A 20,741-nucleotide genomic window follows, 5' to 3' on the forward strand; every position below is an offset into this window, starting at 1 on the left:
CCCTTCCGACACCTCCTCTCCCTCGGCCACCCCTTGGTGTCCCCCACCAGCCCCTGGGCTCTGCGCTTTCTTCCCCTGGGGTTCCCCAACTGGTGCCTCCACCATTCCTTTGTCCAACCAGACCCGGACAGTTTTTGGGAAATTACTGAGCAGCCGTCTGCTAAGGCGATCATTCTGTCAGGGGAGGCATTTGGGCTTGCTAGATGGAATGATCCTCCCACTCCCCCCACTGCACTGCTCCAGGGCTCCCCACCGCCCACCCCCAGCAATACTGGGAGCAGAGAGAAAAGAGCCATGGCACAAGCAGAAATCCTTCTGCAAGGCTTCCACTACCAGGACTCACTAGCTGAACCTCACCTTGAATCTTTTTTTAAAAAAATTATAAGCACTTTGATTCATGTCTATTATTAAGTCTCAGAATATTACTTATGATTAAAAGTCATATTAGTTCAATCTTTTTTGTTTTAATTCCTGGATGCAGCACAGATCCATTCCTGGAAAAGCCAGGCTAGCTTCCTGATCAGGTAATGGCCCTCTACGTTTGGGCCATTAAGGTAACAAAGCCAGTGTCTCTGTGTCAGATGGCAAATGGGTGGGCTTCCCTCCATCAACCCACTAGTAGAAATACAAAGGCCTGAGTTGGGATCTCTTGGTACCAGTGGTTCATGTTTACTCCTGACAGGTCTCTCCAGTGTCTGGCTATGAGGCTTCTGGCTGCTGGTCATTATGATCTTGGAAGATGTTCAGTAGGGCCAGTTCTGGGGTGAATTCTGTTTAGTTATTTTGCATATCTCTTGGAGGACTGATGTCCAGAAGGGTTGGATTTTAGGGCATTCCCACCACGTCTAGAGGTATGGGCCTGTGGAGGTGCAGCCTCTCCAACATCTTGGTGAGGTTCCTGGGTGTATCAGCGCCAGTTTCCGTGGTGCTGAGTACCACCCGTAGGTGAGTTTCTGAGTGAGTTCTCTTCTTTTGGCGACAAGGACTTAAAGGGAGGTTTAGACCACATTCTAGTCCATTGGGTGGGTTTAATTTCATACCCTATGTTGTGCTCTCATTGTTCTTTGATTGCGTCAAGGGGGGCTTTGAGCAGTATTTTGTATATTGTAGACGCTATTCCTTTGCCGTGTCCCTCTGCTGTCAGGAGGTTTTTGAAGCTGGTCAAGGGCCTAGTGGCTGCTGCTTTTACTGCTGGATTGTTTAAGAAGGCATGTAGTTGGTGGTGTGTTAGCCAGGGTATTTGGGTGTCCCCTACTTTGTCTTGTATTTCTTGGGTTATAGAATCATAGAATCATAGAGTTGGAAGAGACCACAAGGGCCATCGAGTCCAACCTCCTGCCAAGCAGGAAACACCATCAGAGCACTCCTGACATATGGTTGTCAAGCCTCTGCTTAAAGACCTCCAAAGAAGGAGACTCCACCACACTCCTTGGCAGCAAATTCCACTGTCGAACAGCTCTTACTGTCAGGAAGTTCTTCCTAATGTTTAGGTGGAATCTTCTTTCTTGTAGTTTGGATCCATTGCTCCGTGTCCGCTTCTCTGGAGCAGCAGAAAACAACCTTTCTCCCTCCTCTATGTGACATCCTTTTATATATTTGAACATGGCTATCATATCACCCCTTAACCTCCTCTTCTCCAGGCTAAACATGCCCAGCTCCCTTAGCCGATCCTCATAAGGCATTGTTTCCAGGCCTTTGACCATTTTGGTTGCCCTCCTCTGTACACGTTCTAGTTTGTCAGTGTCCTCCTTGAACTGTGGTGCCCAGAACTGGACACAGTACTCCAGGTGAGGTCTGACCAGAGCAGAATGGGTTGGTATGGGTTTGTTGTTTTGTAGAAGTCTTTTAGACAGTGTAGGCCTTTGACTTGCCAGGTTTTTATCTGGAGGTTTTGTGCTGCATGTTGGAATCGTGGGTGATCGGCCAGAGGGGTTAGTGGGGATGGGGAGAGTTTGCCTAATTTTCCTTTCCATGCCTTAAGCCAGATCTTGTGGATAGTTCAATCTTTTGAACATTTAAAAAAATAATTAGGAGAGATAGGTTTGAAAGAGGGTGGGATTTTTAGCTAAAAGAAGCAGGCATGGGTTTAGAAAGGTTGTGAAACACTGGTGAAACAGATGCTGTCTGCAAGGTCAACCCAAGTTATTTTGCCACTAGCAGCAAAACAGAAAATGGAGTTTCCCCTCCTCGTCCTTTGCAGTCCACCCCCATTTCGCCCCCCAGCTGCCACACCTCCTTCCCCCCACGGCCTGAGGGAAGCCCCGTCCCACTGAAGGCCGTGAGCAATGAAGAGGCAGCCCCAGAGGAGCCGGCGAGGCAGCGCTGAGCAGCCCAAAGGCAACTGCTTCCCCCAGCCTCATGGCCGGCCACCCTTGGCGGTCTGCTTCTCATTTCCAAATGTATTTGTTTAAAGAAAATCCCCTCACACAAAATTTTCGCAGGTCAAGGGAAATTTCTCTCCAGTCTATGTACGAGAGCTGCCCCTAAGCAAGGTGGAGGCAGAAGGCGGGGGGGGGGGCAGGTTTCACACTGAGGCACTGAATATTACACATGGCTAGATTACACCAAATAGAGTCATGCAGTTTTCTTTTAACCCCACGGCTCCCCCCTGTGGTAGTCGCAAGAAAGCCAAGGAAGCTAAAACAGCCAAGACTCTTGTGGCACCTGAAAGACTAAGCCAGTGGTTCCTAGGCGCTGCGGGCAGGGGGCCCTGGGTGCTCCAGCCACCACACCATTCCCCATGAGGGGGCAGGCACCCACAGCTTTTTGCACCAGGGGCGCGCACGCTGAGGAGGGTGGGACGCAGAGGGAGCTCGCTGCGCCCCACCCCACCCCAGTGAGAAGGCTACCTTGGCAGCATCCTTGCACAGTGCTGCCTGGTTGAGGTGAGGGGCAGCAGCACAGCCACAACTCTCCTCCTTCTCTCCACCTCTCGGGTCATGCCTGACCCAGGAGCGCAGCTGCGGCTGGGCCTGAGGGAGCTGGCAACTCCCATGCGTGCAGCCCTGTGCTGCAGAGAGGTGGGGTGGCAACATGGCTGCCGCTGCCTCTCCTCCTCCTCTCAGGGCAGGGCAGGGCAGGAGAGGAGTGCCTTGGCCGCAGTGCTGCCGCTGCCGCCTCTCCTCCCCTCCGGCCCTGGGTCAGACCTGACCCACAGCGGAACTGCTGCTGGAGCGAGGAGGCAGCCTCCAGGGACGGAGCCAGGGGTGCCTGATCACACCTTCTCTCCAAATGCGTGTGATGTCAGCTCATGCCGTGGATGTGTCGACATCAGGCGTCCACGCACCCATGTTGTGTGCGGCCCCCGGCCCCCACAGTCCCTTGCTCCCTTGACCATCCAGTCCTTCCATGGCTGCCACGCGCACTGCAGGCACGGAAGTGGAGATTTCCCCGTTCTGCCCCATTCTGCCCAGACCCCTTTTGGCACCATTTCCGGCACTTGTGTACGTGGGAACACGCGTCAATGGCAACACAAGCCACTGCTCTCCATGTGGCAGCCCCAACTTCACAAAATTAGTGTGCGCATGGGGGTGGGGGCTGGAGAGGGCAAAACAAGATTAAGATCAGAAGCAGAAATATTTTGTTACTGCCAGGGGGAGGAAAGCAAGAAGCACACAACACATATGCAGACATGGTCCTTTCCTGCAATGTTCCCCCTGTCCCCATAAAGCTGGGTGACTGTTAAGGAGGAGCAGGGATGCCTATGTTTTCAATTAAACTGTTCAAGATGAGGTTTAAACTGTGCTCAGCACCGTGCTTTTAAATGCAAGTGGTAAGCTTATCCTTTTGACTGATACCTCACACACATGGGCCTGTAGGGTGATAAAATATAGTTCATCATATTCCCACACCTACCTAATACAACCCATCAGCCATTGTCACCAAAATGCTGGACAATGAGAGCAGATCTACTTCTACAGAGCAGCTGCCCCCATATTTAACTCTGGCAACTCCAAAAGGGAAAGATTAAGAAATGTAGTTTTTCTACAAGCAAATGTAGTTGTTATGTACTGAAGTTCTCACCCTGGGCCAGCAGGGGGATACTGTAGATAGTTTTCACTCAGGTCCACATATGCAAATAAGGGATTGAAAGTGATGTTCAGTGAATGGATAGTTACAGAAAGTGGTTACTGTTGCGTTGTAATGGAGCTCTATATAAGCAGGCTGGCTGAACCCTTCAGTTCAGTTGTGTTCTGGCCTGTGAATAAACAAGAGCTGTTTGAAGAATCGCTGTGTCGTCTGATCTGTTCACCCACAACTTAACAGTAGTCTTTCTGTAAACAAGCCAAACACTTAAAATTCAAGGAACAGGCCAGGAATATCCCAGAGGTTTCCAGGCCCCCATGGAGCCTGTGGTTTAGAGCTTTGCCTGCATTAACCTCAGAGAGGGATGCATACCCAGCAGCCTTTTTCAAAGACAGTGGAAATGCGCAGCCATAAACACTCCTTTCCCCAAGCACCAAGATTAGCCTATGTCTCTAGACAGTTGAGAGAAAGTGGTTCCGTGGGTGTCCCTTTTCCAAGATGGGGAAGGGTATCATGAGCATCTGCTTATCTACAGGGTCTGGTGGCTCCTCCTCTGAGACATGCGTCAGAGGCAAAACTTGCTGTTGCCAAGCTCAAGGGCAGGCATCCCCCTTAGGGAGATTTGTATGGGTGGCATACCGAAGCCTTTGTCATTTAGTACTCACGCTTCAGGTCTGTGACATTCATTTCTCAAGCATGAGGCAAGCTTACCACGATATACCAGTTGGAAACGTTTAACCAAATAAATGATTTTATTGGGAGAAAGGTGGGCAGAGAAGGGCTGCTGAACCCCAAAATCTGCACCAAGGAAAGTTACATTCAGCAACCTGTATAAATGCATAAATGGGGAGGGGAGCAAAATTTATCTTATTTTGCATAATTTATTCTGGTGCTGCAAATCATAGGGAAGGTCTCCCCACAGCGGCTGGGATTTTTAATCAAACCAGACTAAGTTTCTGAGATTTCAATGGACATTTTCCACATCCCTAAGGGCTGAAACCCTGGAAAAGACCCTGATGCTGGGAAAGATGGAGGGCACAAGGAGAAGGGGAAGACAGAGGATGAGATGGTTAGACAGTGTTCTCAAAGCTACAAACATGAGTCTGACCAAACTGCGGGTGGCAGTGGAAGACAGGAGTGCCTGGCGTGCTCTGGTCCATGGGGTCACGAAGAGTCGGACACGACTGAACGACTAAGCAAGAACAACACTCAGGATGGAAGTTGGTACCTTCCTGCACTTTACTGAAAAGAGCTCCCAACTAGGAATGGCTAAATCTGCCAGTTTTGATTTCTCTCAGTTTTCAGTCTTAAGTACAGTTCTCTGCACTTAAGGGCTGAAAACTTGATCCCCTCACTTTTGATTAATACAAAGATTCTTTTCTAGCTGAATTCCATGTCTGATACCATATTCTATGTGTTTTCTCTGCCAGAGCTCTAAGATCCACTCCAGCTGCTCTAAAGGTACTTGGCTGTTCACCAGGGGTGTGGGAAGGGGGGGGGCAGTGAGGGCGGGTGTCATCCCTGGGGGAGGGGTGACAAAATCCCCTCAGTGGTGATCCACTGCGCGGATCGCACCCCCTGGGCGGGATGCTCCGCCCCCTGGTGCACGGCATGTGCGCTGCTCCGGCTGCCCGAGCGGCTAGTTCCACCATTGCTCTTCACAGCAGCAGTCCCTGATTTTGTCTACAGCTAGTAATGGAATTCATGTGCTTTCAGGCTATCATCCAGTTCTGCTGAGTGCTGTCATATCCTGAATCACAGTAAATGATACCCTCTCTTGGTTGCTTCTGTGGGGGCTTGCTAAGAAATGGATCTTTTAGCCGTCTCCATTGTGCCAAGAACAGTCTCTTTGAGACTTTGAGCTTTCTTCCCCAATGATCATCTTCTTTTTAGGTAGTAGCAAATGGTGCCCAAGATGCCCAAGACCAACACCGACACGATCACCCAGACTGCAACCCAGCTGCGAGGCGCCTCTGCAATAATAGAAGACAGCACATTAGGTAATGGATGTAATGGGTGCCTGAATCCAGATTTCTGCATTGCAGGGGTTTGAGCTGGATGACTCCCTTCCAACTCTACCAGAGTCCCTTCCAACTCTACCATTCTATGATTCTAAGATGGAATTTGGCTGCAGAGGAAGAAGTGCTCAGTAAGTGGGGGACAAGCAGCAAGAAGGGCTTGTGCACTGGAAAACAGGCTGCTGCAACAGATGGACCCTGGGGCACAACCAGCCATGGAGAAATTCTGCATGAGCCTAATTGAAACCAACAGGATGTAGGAAGTATGCAAGAGCCATACAGTGCCTCACATTTCAGATCTCCTGTTCAAAACAGTGGTAGTGGTTGAGAGCGCCGCCTTCCCGCTGTTCCCCAACCTGGTCTTTGGCGCTGGCGGTGGTGAGAAGTGCTGCTTTCCGCACGGCCAGCCCCACAAGCTGGGGGGACAGCGGGGAGGCAGAGCGTCGCCTTCCCGCTATTCCCCGAGCTGGTCTTTGGGGCTGGCGGTGGGGGAAAGCAGCGCTTCTCCCCCCCAGCCCCAAAGAGCAGGTCGAAAGGAACCCAAAGCCTCCAGAGCCCAGCGGGAACTCCCGCTGGGCTCTGGAGGCTTCAGGTGAACGCACCTTGAACGCACAGAACGCACCTTGACTTAGAGGGGGAGAACAAGAAAAAAAAAATTTTCCTCTTCTCTCCCTCCTATGGTCCGGTGCGTCCAATAGAGCGAAAAATACGGTATGTCTTCTTTGCTGCCTTCACTGCCACTAGGTAGGCTTCATAATGAGCCCTTACCAGTGTTTGGTTGCATTCATTTGGATCTTCCCTCCATTTGTGTTCAAGTCGTCTTCCAGCTTGTTTCCTTGCCCTAAGCTCTGGAGTGTACCAGGAGACCAGTTGGGCTCCACGAAGTGGGAGAGGGTGCTCAGGGGGGTTTGTGTCAATGGCCCGACCCATTCGGGTGTTCCAGAAGTCAGCCAGGGCTTTGACAGGGGCACCAGTCATATCAGCTGGAAAAACCCCCAGAGCCACTGGGAATCCCACTGAATCCATCAGCCTCCATGGGCGGACCTTCCTAATAGGTCCCCCACCTGTGCAGAGGGAAAAGGTGCTAGCATCCTAAATCTCAACAGGAAGTGATCTGAACATGACAGGGGACTGATGTTGATGTCCGCCCCCCATCACCCTCTTCCTGCCCAGTCAAGAAAACAAGGTCCAGAGTGTGGCCTGCCATGGGCGTTGGGCCGGTGACATGGTGGGACAGCCCCATGGTTGTCATGGCTGCCATGAGGTCCTGAGGCGCCCCAGAGCCAACTGCCTTGGCATGGATGTTGAAGTCTCCCAGAACCACCTAAAAGTAGGGCCCATGTGCCCAGGAATCATAGGACCAGCCAGTAGTCAGGCTTCATGTGCCTTCGTGCCCAGGAGATCAAAGGACCAGCTGGGAGGGCAGAGTTAGTGCAGGGCCTGAAGATGCTTCATGGAGAAGCTCCCAACAATTCCTCACACGCATACCCTCCAAGTGTCCCAATTTTATGGAGGCAGTCCTGGAATTACCATCCCGGCTTTTGTTTTGATCCCGGGATGTCCTGGAATGTCCCTAATACCCCCACCAGCACCACCAGCACCAAGCTTGAGGAGGAGGAGGAGCTTGTCGCGAGTGATGACGATGGTGGCAGTGGCAGCTGCGAGGGAGCATCCCGTTGCCTCTCCATGCCTGTAGTAAAGTTAGTGTTTGCTTAGTAGCCATTCCTTGGTCAAGTAACAGAGTGAAGCCTTGTGGGTAACCAACAAGCCGCAAGGACCCCGGGAAATAAGTCCTGTCCTTTTAACCCCAGACTAACAAGCGACCAGGGTGAGAAAAGTTTATTGTGGGAGAGGAAGCCTTGATTTAATGTAAGATTTGACACCTGGGTCTTATGTTATGCGCATTCCCCTAGTGATGCTATCTGCCTTAATTGCCTGGGAATGGGGCATCTGCATAGACTCCAGGAAGGGAGGAAACCCCTTTGATTTTGACTCTGGGTTCTTAATTGACCCAGCTGCCAGGAGTTAGATTGATTAGTCCGCAAGCTGGTCATTGGAGAATTTGAAAATAATCCAAAGTTCTGATTGGTTTCGGGGGTTCCATTGCCACGTGTGTATTGGGGATAAAAGACCTGGGAAATGGCTGATAAAGTGCGCTCTGCAATCCGCATCGTGCCCGGCTATGTCATCCCATCTGAATAGCCGTCGTTACAACCTTTGTAATGGAGAAATGCTGAACTTTCATCTGCGGAACTTAGAAGGACTCTATCTCGCCTAACTTTCAAGTAGTTGTGAGTATGTGAGTTAGTTAGACTATGCAACGTTCTTATTTTTCTTGCCTGTAAATCTCAAGCGATGTGCCTGCTAATTTAGCATGTTTTCTTATGTTCTTTTTAAAATAAATTTTTAAGAAAGAAACTGTTTTAGTTTGTGTGCCTTTCTGGGGGAATAGCTAATCCTAGCCTAACGCTTGGGTTACGCTCTACCGTATAATTTCTGCCTGTAGACTTGTGGATACAATCTGCAGGGTGGGGAGAACCAGTACTAATTGGGGCACAGCCTTCTCCCTGGGCTGTGGCTTGGAGTTCCCCGGGATATAGGGAGTGGTGGCAGCCTTACCGGTGTGATTTTGTCCTGTTTCTGTAAAACGTAATCTTGCCTGCCAGCCCTGCTCAGGAAACCTGTTCTGGCCGGAGAGCAAAGAGTGGCTGGGGGCGAGATTACCACAATGCCCATCGCTGTTGGCCTCCTCCTTTGGGCAACTCATAGCAGCTGCTGGAGAGCAGGCGAGGAGGAGGAGAGGCTGCCACCGCCAAGGCCCAGGCCCAGCCCCGTGGGACGTGCAGGCTCTGAGGGGCAGGCAGAGCCCTGCCCTCCTGCGAGGGGAAGAAAGGGGGGAGCAGAACGCAATTGGTCTGGATTTTTAAAAAAATGCTTTGTGCATCTACATCTAATTTTGCCCCTTTCTAAAATGTATTTATGGCTGTGTGTTTTTCTTTTTGTAAATCTACCAAAGAATAAAATAATATAAAACAAAATCGGGATTAAGGTGTTTTCTCAGGACTGCTGTGTCCTGTTGGTGTAGCAGTGGTGGCCCTTGCCTTTTTTCTGACAGGAAATGGGGGGGGTCAAGTCCGGTCAGTTGGGGAGGAGTGGGAAATGTCCCTATTTTCATCTGAGGAATGTTGGAGGGTATGCCCACAGGGCAGCAATGCACAGATTCTGCACTGCCTCACACCACCTCAGAGGGATGTAGCTGAAGAGATGGCATTAGGATGCATCCCCATGAAGCTGTTTAAACAATACGTCTTCAGCTGAATGTATTTTCTTTTATGGAAAATTATCCTTAATTTCCAGTTTGGTACTTGAACATTCCTTGCAAAGGTTCCGCCTTTCTTTCCATTTATATCAGCCTCAACTGTGGAGGAGTAATGAAGTGCAGCCCCTCACCTTTGAAATTTTCTTAGTCTTATCAAATCTGAATTGATCTCCTGTCAGATCCCCCAAATAGTTCTCCACGCATCCTGACTTCAAATTCTCTTTCAGGATCATATACAGTGGTACCTCGGGTTACAAACAGTCCTGCTTACAAACGCTTCCGGTTACGAACTCCATAAGCCCGGAAGTAGGTGTCCCGGGTTGCAAACTTTGCCCCGGGATACGAACGCAATCCGCTTCCGGGGCCGTGGGAGGCCTATGTAGGGAATGCGCGCTTCAAGTCAATAACGCTTCAGGTTAAGAACAGACTTCCAGAACGAATTAAGTTCGTAACCCAAGGTACCACTATATGGTGAAATTTCAATTCCTAGTCTCCTGAGAAACTAATAACTTGAGATTCTTTGAGATGGGTGTGTATTTTAGGATGGATGGTTCTCATCCTGTACAAGTTTTCACCAGAGTCTACACAGTTTTCATTGGCATCACAATAGCAGCTCATATTCTTCCCTCATTTAATCTGAGTTTACCCATTCTGGGGGAAATAAATGAGTTAAAAAAGCAACAATGACTGGTATCAATGGCCCATTTGTGACATTTCTCAATTGCAAATAAAGTCCCGTCCTGGAAGCACCCTTGGATGAGGAAGGACGTTGAGAAAGTGCTACACTGGGGGAAGGGGGGGGGGCTGGAAAGAAAGTCATATGCAACCTACCTTCATACAGAATGTCAACCTCTGTCGAGCCATCACCATAGACATTATGTACTAGACATCGGTAAGTCCCATTGTGGTATTTTTGCGCTGAAGGGATTGTGATGGTCTTATTGTTATCTGAGTACTCCACGCCAGTCTGGGAGGGGAGAACCCATGAAAACTCTGGAAAGGGCTTTCCCTCTGCATGGCACTTCACCACAAGGGCTGCACCAGTTTTGTAGACCGTGAAATTTGTTGAGATGGTCACATTGTATGGACTGGCTGCAATAAGAAAAAACAATGGTTGATGAGTTGCAGAAGCCATCAGCCGCCTGCAAACGATATGCAAATGGTCCTTGCTTTACTATGAACACTTTTCTATTCCAATCCTCTTTTAATTAAACTAAAGTGTTCTTTGAAAAAGAATTATGCTTTAATTTGTTATTAAATAAAGCACTATGACGGGTTTTATTTTGTTAGCACTGCTGCTTAGATTTTGTAAATATAGTTAGATTGCAGTAGTGAAATAGTTTTAAAATTACTGTCATTGTTTTGAGTGATCTTTGTAAGCTGCTTTCAGAAGGCTCATCATAAAAAGTGTGATATAAATAGGTAAACAAATAAATCATAAAACCTAAGACAGCTGTGAGAGACCCTAGAGAGCCATAGACAGATGCTATGCCAGTCACAGCACCAGAAGCCAAGCATTGCCACTCCCCAAACACCACTCCCCAAAGACCAAACACTCCCCAATCCCAGTTACATTGTACCCAAAAAGGAATGACCGCTCCCCACATTAAATGGGGGGCGCCCTTCGCATGGTCGCACGCAGCCCCCTGGACCCTATGCGGCACCATTAGCACAGGCTTGGCTTCACCTCCCCCCAGGTGGGATACCTGGAGGTCTCCGCCTACCTCAGTCAGTTGCCCAATCCCGCCTGGGGAGGTGTTGCCAAGGTGATCAGGCCAGGTAGGGGGAGGGACTACCTGCCCACACAATAGGGGGAGGGTCTTACTTGGGAATCGCCGGTTGGCTCCAGAGCTTCTCCCACCCTACCCACCCTCAGTTAAGACTTCTTTTGCAGGTTAACCTTTTCTCCACAGGTATGCGGGCGCTGCTACGTCAAGGTCGCTGTTGAAGGGCCGGAAAGGAATTCTCCTGCATTGGCAGATTTGCCTTTCCTGTAGTAAAACGTCACAACTTTGGCAGTATCAGGCCTTGGGTGGAATCCTTTAGTCTATCTTTCCTGAACTGGGGGGGGGGGGTGCAGAAGTGACCCACGCCCCCCTCCTCTTTGCGGCTGTGATACCAGGGTTCCCCGTTAAAGGGGTTGTTTGAGGGGAGGCTTTGGCCATACGCCTAAAGGTCATCATTGCTCTCCCCTGTGATGGCGGCGTAACGGGGGCCGGCTCTCTCTGCTTGAACATATGTTCTCCAGAGCCAGCCCATCCCCCCCATACACTGGATAACCCTCATGTTCCCCAGATCCCCGGCGGGGGACTGGGAGGGATAAACGCCCAATGCCTGAGCCGAGGTCTACCCACATCTGAAACATAATGAAGTTGTGGCCAATTTTAATCCCATGCCACGTTGTCTTGAGTCGTTATTCCACATGGGGGCCGCCCAGGGTTCCTGTCCACGCAAAGGAAGATTCAGCACACTGAAGCCTATTCTGGCTTAACTTTGTTGTACTCCATTACCGAAACAGAAGGATGCCCTCCAGCCTTGCAAATAAGCTCACAAAAGATAGCAGCTTTTTACTTTGGCTTCTTTTACTAGCCCCATGCCGTAGAATCCTGGTCGCCTCCTGGGCCAGGCACGAACGGGGGGAGCCCACCGCTTCCACACTGCAGCCGGCTCACAGTGTTGAGCCGCCTCTCCAACTCTTGCCCTGGGGGTGGAGCTGCGCAGATCGCAGCGTCGGAGGAGGGCCCTGTGGCTGCTCTCCGATTCTTCCGGGGGATGAAGCTCCCTCCACACAGCTCCCTTGTGTGCCGGATGCCATCGCCAGAGAGGGGGACATAAAAAGGCTGGCCCAGTCAGGCCTTTCTCTGTCGAGGTTCCTGGTTGAGCCCCTTAAAAAAGTGTGCCTGGGCGGTGACCTCCTCACCCCCCCCCATGCTATGCCACTGCACTAGCCTGCTAAGTGAGCAGCCTGCGAGCTGCAGAGGAGAGGAAAATGCTTCTTCCACAGCCAGCCAGTATGGAAACACAATGTCCAAGCCTCTTAACAGGCCGATAAAATCAACACCCTGATTATAAAAAGCTCAGCAACTTTGATTTCCTGAAAAGCTCAACAAGTTTGGTCTGCCCCAGACACCGGCCGGGGTTGCTACACCGCTGCTGGTCCTCAACTCCTCCTATCAGGTAAGGAGGGTGAGCTGAGCCTGGAAGGAGATGACTTCTCCCCAGTCCCATCCCCTGAGAGATGAAGCAGCTTGAAGGTGATACAAGGTGACAGCATGTTTGTCCATAATGTTCAGGCCCATCCCACAATTCTCAAACAGGTTTTGTAGAGTTTTATATTGTCTCAAAAACAGACAACAATGGGACAAAAAATAAACCACAGGCAACAGTTTTGCTAATATTGTAATGTATAAAGCCCTAGACAGCTTAGGTAAGACTTTCTCCCGTATAGTGCATTGGTGGGGCCTTCTTGGTTATACCACAGCCTGCAGATGCCCCTCTTGAAGTCACCATGGAAACAGCCATCTCAGTTTGGGCTCCCTTCCAAGAGTGCTTTTCCCTCCAAAGGGTACTCAAGTGTATGCAGTACCAGCACCTTTTTTGTGTTGTTACACTAAGTGCCACACTTTTTAACCACGACAACTTCATGGTGAGTACTGGCACCTATTTCCCCACAAAAAAGACACTGCCCAATTCCATGGGCGTAGCTGGGGGGGCAGGGAGGGGCAGCTGCCTCCCCTAAATCAATAAAGATCAATAGTAATACACAGGTAGCTGAGGTTCTCCCCCCCCCCAACTAAAACCCTGGCTACGCCCCTGGCCAACCCTATGCAATAACATGCCCTTGAAGCACCAACAGCAATGTGCTTCCATCATTTCTAGAATACTTTTTTATTTACACTGGTCTTAGGGGCCCAATAAGATTTTATGTGGAATAATAGTTAGTGGTGGGTGCTTTATTATTTATTGTTTAATGGACTGACTTAAATGAATTTGTATTTCAGCTAGTTGTAAACTGCGTGGTATATAAATGCATTTTAACATGTAAATAAATAAAATTCTCAGCTACAGAAGTATCCTAAGCTAGAACAAATTGTTAGATACATGTGTGCGTAAATTACTTCTAAACTGGGCCTCCCAGCCCTGAACACATGACAAAACCAATCAGATGCATAGCAAATAGAACTTACCCACAATCTTCAAGGTTCTGTTTGCACTTTTCTGCAGTACTTCTGAGCCCACCTGGAGGCTAGCTTGGCAGAGAATGACATCCCCATCCTCCTGAGGCTTAGCCAAAAAGCTGTACTCCACAGAAATGCTGCGCTCCCACTTCAGGATATTACTGCCCTTTCTCAGGAAGATGCTGACATTAGAAGGGGAGCTGGAACCTCTCACTTTCAAACTCGGGATGCTGCACACAATTTTCTCCCGGTGATTAGCCACAATCTTGGAAGTAAGGTTGAGAACTGGGGTTGAGAACTCTGGGGGAAATAAAGATATGAATGGCCACCATCTGAAACGGTAAGTGAGGACTAACTAGTAAAGAGGCCTAGGAAATCTACAGCTCCTGGCTTTCTGGAGTTGGAAATGTTAACCATCCCAGTTGTTTAAAATAAATATAAACAATTTCAGGGCAATGGGAGGCAAAACTCTGTATGACAACTGAGCATCCTAACCTAATCAAATAATGGTGGACAAGGATGAGCTCCTATTGGTGGGTTGGTTGATTGACTGACTGCACTTATATACTGATTTTCAGGGCAAAGGCATTCCAAGGAAGTTTACAAAAGATAATTTATGTACAATGGAAGGACATAAACACAAGTATCAAAGGCTTCTTTTGAAAGTTCAGTTTGTTTTCAATAAAATATTTTCTTTATAGGAAACCACTACTCAAAAATTCAGCCCAAGCCATCCTCTTGTTCCAGAGGTTGGCCAAGGCTTTGACAGGAACGCCAGTCATATCAGGCAGAAAATCCCCCAGAGCTGTCTGGAAACTACATGGATCCCACAACCTCTGAAAGTGGGTCCCCTGCCTCTACAGAGTGGGGAAGAGGCTAAAAGCCTCTTTCAGATCACCCTCTTCCTGCCCAGTCCAAAAGACAAGATTCAGAGTGTGACCTACGATGTGCATTGGGCTGATGTTATATTGTGACAGCCCCATGGTTGTCATGGCAGACATGAAGTCCTGAGCATCCTGAAGCAGTGGCATAGCATGGAGGGGGCACGACCAGGCAGCCCCCCCCCCATGGCAGGCTCCCTCATTGTGATGGCCCAACACCGCCAGCCACCCCAGCTCCACTCCCGGATCAGACCTGACCCAGGAGTGGATTTGCCAGCCCTCTTCTTGGCTGGGCACAAGTATGCCCCGCCCGCTCCACTTTGCGAGAAAAGATGCAGCAAGCTCCCTCCACGCTCCACCCCAGGCAGTGGTAGCATATGCTTTGCCGCTGCCCTTAAGTTACGTTAAAGTGCTCCCAGAAGATGTTTTGTTGTAAGATTGGTGTTGCTAATACTACATGCAGCATGATTTTTGTAGAGCAGAGGAGCCGCTAAGATCATGTGCCCCAATCACCAAAATGTCTTGGGCGGGTCTTGGGTTTTCCTCCCTCTTTCCTCAGGCCTCACAGCCATGTTATGCAGCATACCATGTCTAATAACATGTGTACTCTGCTATTTTGTTATTGGGGTAATGGGACGACATGGAAACATGGGACCTATTTCCCCCCTTGACATTATGTGTGTGAGGAAGGAGGCTAAATTACATAGCCCCCAGATGCCTCCCCGCCATGAAATTCTGTGCATACTCACGGTAAACATAGATGACCACATTGGTGTCTAAGGAATCAAAGCCTGCTCTTTGGACTATGCATATAGGTTGAAGTTCCCATTCAGACACATTGGTGATGTTTAGAGAAATCCACCCATCGCCCTTCTGGATTCCTCCTTCAACAGACACCTCCCACTCCAACCGGGTGTAGCTGGCACATGTAGTTGTGCAGTTCAGATTCACAGAACCTCCAAATTCCACAGCAGGTGCCTCAGGGTGGATAGTCACATTGCAAGTGTCAAGGAAGTGCACTATAAGAAAGAAAGAAAAGATATGGGGAGACATCTGAGAGGGAGAACTGCACAGCGCCCCTTCAGCGAAGCTGGAGAAGGAACAGAAGGAGTCCCTTCTGTTCCTCCTCCGGCTTCGCAGGACAGGCGCTGCGCAGAGAGGGAGAGCTGCGCAGCACCCCTTCAGCGAAGTGGGAGGAGGAACAGAAGGGGCTCCAATCCTCCTCCCGCTTTGCTGAAGGGGCACTGCACAGCTCTACCTCTCTGCGCAGCGCCATTCGCTCCATAAGACGCACTCACATTTCCCCTTACTTCTTAGGAGGAAAAAAGTGCATCTTATGGAGCGAAAAATACGGTAATTAGTTCTTTCTCGTTTCTAATCAGTCCATCTAATATCTGCTTTTTCTTATTTTTTCTAATTTTCTTCTGATAGGCATTTTCTTGGATAAAAAAATCCTCTCATTACCACCTTACTAGCATCCCAGACAATCCTTCTATCAGTGTATTGATCTAAGTTTAGTTCAAAATAATCTTTCAGGGCTTTTTCTGTTTTTTGTCTTATATCCTGATTATCTAATAACTCCTCATTCGATCTCCATCTAAATGGGGTATTCCCCTCCCCTTTTTAGTTCAAGAATTATCAAATTGTGATCCAGGAGTGTTCTTGGTTGTATTTCTACTTTTTTTTTACTGTTATTGATAACGCTTTAAATAGCCATACCAAGTCTATCCTTCTGCTAGATTGATGGACCTTTGGTAAACTGAAATTCTCCACCATTTTGAAGAAGGTTGTGTGTAGTCTCCCTTCCTTTGAATCTGTTTTTCTTAAGATTTTATTCATTTCCAGGGAGACTACTCCATTTGTATCTCCCATTAATTAATCTAAATATAAAATTCTGATTTATTCTCATTCAGTGCATATATTCCAACTAAAACAATTTTTTCACCTTGTATTGTTATTTATACTACCATCATTCTTCCTTTATCATCCTTAAATAGCTGTTTTGGGTCCAGTTTGGGTTTAATATAGAAAACTACTCCTCTTTTCTTTGTAATGTCTGAGGATATAAATTCCTGTCCAATTCTCTTATTTATCAAGATTCTTCTGTGAGTAGATCTCAGTCTCTTGGGAGCTGGTTGTGCCTGATATATTATTATTCCGTGCCAACCCATCTGGGCTGTCCTGTTTCTCACCTTATATTGTCTATTGAACCTATTGTGTTGTGCTGACATATCGTATGATGGGTGGGAGAAGAGGGGAGTTAGGGATGGGCTGAAGATTGGGTGGTAGGTTATAGAGAGTAGCCTATATGTAGCTTAATTTTTTTTAATAAAAATGTTGAGATGTTTGGAATCTAAAAAATAAAAGGTAGAAATAAGATGATAGTGATAGTGAGAAGGCGGGGTTTTTTAAATGAGAATTTTTTAAAAAAATTAGAAAGGGTAAAAATACAAAATATAAGTAATCATAGAAAATGTGTGAAAGGAATAAAAAATGGAAACTAATGGTACTAATAAAAAAGTGGTTCATGTATATAATTAAAAAATGTATTTGCTGTAATTTTGACTCACAAGCAGTTTTAATTTCACTGCGGGGCCCGCTGAGTCTGGATTTCAGGTCCCTGGATTAGGGCCAAGGCAGGAGTCCCAGGGAGTGGCTTTCAGTGGTTCACGCCTCTTACATGGATGCCATTACAGTTTTTTGAAGAAATAATAATAAAATTATTAATTAATTCCAACGGGGGGAACCCGTGCTGTGTTTTTTCCTGTGGGGTGGTCTCCAGCACACTGTTCCCCCTGGGTCCCAGCCTGCTATTTTTGCGCTAACCGCCAGGGGGGTGGCCTCGGGGTCAGGCCTGGGCTAGGCTGTGCAATTCCTCACGGCCTCCCTGGCCCTCCCGGTACCCTCCTATCTAAGCTGGTGCTCGGCTGGGGGGGGCCCTGCTTTTTGTTTTCTGTTCAGCTCCAGAGGCCTCCAGGTCGTGGAGCTCCACTGGGCCGTTGGTGCTCCCGGTCCCAGCGGGGTTGAGGCCGCTGGAGGAGCTGGGGGCTCCATGCAGCCTCCCTGGTTGTCGCGTTGGGCACCTTGGTCCCCCCCCCAATTGCAGTAGTGGCGGCGGCAGTTGGCATGCGGACCAGCCAGGCAGCACAGTTGGTGCTGGTGGTCCTCAGAAGGGCTTGCCATCTTGCTTCACCAGAAGTCCTGAGTTGGGAATTTGAGTTATGTGAGCTAGAAACCAGAAGCTGGAAGCTGCAGGCTAGGCAGCTGGGAGAGGCAGAGCCACGCCTGATTTCTGTTGGAATCCAAAGCTATGGCCATGAGAGAATGCTCTATTGGAGTGTTGATGCCATCATAGTTTCAGATCGTATATTAACCATATATCAAACAGATGACACAAAGCCTCATTACAAAACAAAACATGAACCCTGGTCAGCACCTGGAGCCTCTGGGATCTTGCACCACCAGAGATTTGGGTGGTGTGCAACAGTAGGGACTTTTGTCTGGTAGAGATTCCTAGTCCCCTTCCCCTCACTACAGTTCTCATGTTTCCTTTGAAGTATGAGTACCTGTTAGATAATTTATGGCTATAAAAAAAGATTTAACAGAGTCCAGACACAAATAGGCAGCCAATGAAGTAGAAAAGAGGACTGGACCTGTTCCCGTGGCTCAGCCTGAGGCTAAGAATGCAAATCTCTCCCACACCTTGTGATTGAAGTATGTGTCCATCAGCTTTTCATTTTTCCAACCTTAAGTTCAGTTTTCCAAGTTTCCAAATCAGTTTGCAATATTAACAATAAAGACCTCATGATAATTCACCAGTATTTTTGTGTGAATATCTCCACAGTCAGATATATTAGACACGTACAATAACATCATACAAAAAATACTATAAATATTTTTTATGTAATTTTGCCTAATATTCATATTTTTGAAAAGCAGTTCCCCCTAATATGCCTCTGGGGTGTTAGGTTAGGGGCAGTATGTTGGGGGGAAAGCATATTGTCTGAAATAGTCAAAAGGCAGGAGTCTTGAAACTGGATATGAAAAAGACACAGCAGCTTAGCTTGGCTTGCTCAGTGGTGAATCCAGTGCTTTGGCACTCGGGCTCCTTTAGAAATCTAATGGGCAGATCGGAGATCTCTATCTCCTACCTCCTATCACAGAAAAGTCATCAATTTCCAGTCCTCTTCCTTCCAAGGAAACTGAACCAAGGGTCTCTCCAGGAACCAGGAACTGTCTCCTTACTCCCATAATAATCCTGCGGCCTGCCACCCACCCTGGCCTCTGAGGGGGTGTTCCAGGCACTCACCCAGAGCTCATGTTTCTTTTTGGAATGAGTTTGTTTTTCTCAGATTAGACCTAGTATAAATGAGATTGGATCTTGGCATCCAAGATTTTTCCTTTTATACCTATTTTTTTTCCTTGCCACCAACACTTCTGACACCTCATCCTTCACACAAGACATTTTCCATTCCCCCATTTGTATTTGGAGATCTTAGGATGCTTTTAGAAAGACATTTAGAGTGGGAACAGTGTGCCTTAGTCATGCAGTGCCCACACAGCATTCTCATCCTCAAAATGCCAGCCCATAGCACATACACACAATTTAATCTGGATTTACCCTTTCTATGGAAACGACAATACACTTTTTGAAAAACTGTTGCAACAACTCACTGGCAAATATCTCAATAATCTGTTTGCAAATTAAGCCCCCATTGGGAAGCACCTTTAGATGAAGCCAGTTTCCAGATTCCTCCACCAAGGGAACACAAACTAGACAGCTCTCCTTGGCTCTGGAATATAAAGAGTTTTCAGGATGACTCACCCACATGCAACCAGAAGATGAGAAGCACAGCAAAGTTCAGAGGCAAGACAGGTATCATCTTCACCAGGACAAGGCAGAAAAGATGACCATTGGGAGTTTGATGGTTTTCCAGCTAGCTATATGGAGCCAGAACAGTCCAGGGAAGTCTAAGCTTAGCCACGTTTTTGTCTAAAGTTTTATTTAACGTTTTGGTTCAGGAAACATGCATATCCTTTAACCGGCTGACTCACCGCCCCACCCAAGCACTTCCTCCCTTCGAAACAAAAATATGGCTCTGAGGAAATAGCTCTGAGGAATATAAAACTGAGTGTAGGGATAAGTGTTCAATGGCCAATATAGTTCCTTGAGTTTCAGAACAGGTCTGGGGGAGCTCTGGCCCGCCAACTACTGCTTCTGCTGTTAGACTCTATCTCCCATCAGCCCCAGGCAAGACGGCCAGTGGTCAACAATGATGAGAACAGCAGTCCGGTAACATCTGGAGGACCACAGGCTCCCCCATGCCTGCTTTGAAAATCACTCAGAAGATGTGATCCTACTAGATGCAGTTTTGACAAGGCATGTGTGCATATTGAGAACTACATTTTCCTCACCTCTGTAGCCACACATACACACACTCTGTTTTTCTAATTTCAGCCTGTCAGCTCAAATAAACTTGCAAAGCATGTCCGTGACATCCTTCACTGCAGCAGTGACCTAGGCAAGCGGAAGTCAGATCATCATACTACAAACAGCTTCCACACTGTTTCCAAATGTGCTCCCACTGCCCAACAGTCCTCTAGCTGCATGGAAGTGGTTTTGCAATGACAACATCAGGGTCAGGCCATGGAGAAAGGACTTCCAGTTCAAACGTCACTAGTTCTCACTCTATACTACAGGAGCAAACTAATCAAAACCCACAGGAAGTGTGAAAACTTACAATATATTAAACCCAAGTTGCATCTGCTTGATCTTTTTCATGCGTCTGTAGGGCAACTGCTGATGGGAATCTGGAGTGGGGAGAATAGTGTTGCCATCATGCTTCTAGACTTCTTAGAGGCATCAGGCTGGTCACAGTGAGAAGAGGATGCTGGACTGCTTGTGAGCCCATGCGCTAACCCCCCCCCCGGCTCAGGAGCCAGCCCGTAAATAAGGAGACACAACAACAGGTGTATGGGATTAAATGAGGCCACAATTTCATTGACTTCAGATGTAGGAATCCTTGGCTTAGGCACTGGACGGCATCCCTCTCAGCCCCGTGGGTCTGAGGATGCGCAGCGCAGACAGGTGTTATGAGGGGGACTGCAAAATGAGAATTTTCATAGCGTACCCCCCACTTCACCCGATGTAGGGAGTTTAACCTTACACCGCCACTCTGGGCCAGTGACTCCTGCAATCAAACCTTTAACAGGCCCTGCAAATGTCGCTGCATGGGGGTGAATTAACAATGCTACCCCCCATTCCGAAAATAGTCTATAGGATTCCGCCCAGGACCTAAAAACCACCAAAAAACTGACA

General features: G+C 48.2%; 2 protein-coding genes across 2 annotated transcripts in view; one reads left to right on the plus strand and one right to left on the minus strand.

Moving 5' to 3' along the window:
- SHFL (shiftless antiviral inhibitor of ribosomal frameshifting) overlaps window positions 1–20,741 on the plus strand; it is a 320,289-nt gene that overhangs the window by 265,221 nt on the left and 34,327 nt on the right. The window lies entirely within an intron of this gene.
- Window positions 4,756–19,443, minus strand: LOC310668136 (intercellular adhesion molecule 4-like). Its single transcript, XM_083421130.1, has 6 exons — window positions 19,248–19,443; window positions 15,172–15,441; window positions 13,551–13,841; window positions 10,195–10,455; window positions 5,354–5,999; window positions 4,756–5,012 (listed from the first exon to the last, which is right to left on the minus strand). Exons 1-5 carry the CDS (start codon window positions 19,303–19,305, stop codon window positions 5,905–5,907), a joined length of 975 nt encoding a protein of 324 aa, XP_083277256.1. The 5' UTR covers window positions 19,306–19,443; the 3' UTR covers window positions 4,756–5,012; window positions 5,354–5,904.

Source organism: Podarcis tiliguerta (genome assembly GCF_965153285.1).
Source record: "Podarcis tiliguerta genome assembly, chromosome: 17".
Lineage (NCBI taxonomy): Eukaryota > Metazoa > Chordata > Lepidosauria > Squamata > Lacertidae > Podarcis > Podarcis tiliguerta.

What these genes read in the sequence shown, in the direction of transcription:
- LOC310668136 (XM_083421130.1), bottom strand. Translation starts at nt 19,305, where the DNA reads ATGATACCTGTCTTGCCTCTGAACTTTGCTGTGCTTCTCATCTTCTGG. An exon ending in CATCTTCTGGTTGCATGTGG is followed by an intron (nt 15,442 to 19,247) that starts GTGAGTCATCCT and finishes TCTTTCTTATAG; the next exon opens with TGCACTTCCTTGACACTTGC. An exon ending in CAGAACCTTGAAGATTGTGG is followed by an intron (nt 10,456 to 13,550) that starts GTAAGTTCTATT and finishes TTCTTATTGCAG; the next exon opens with CCAGTCCATACAATGTGACC.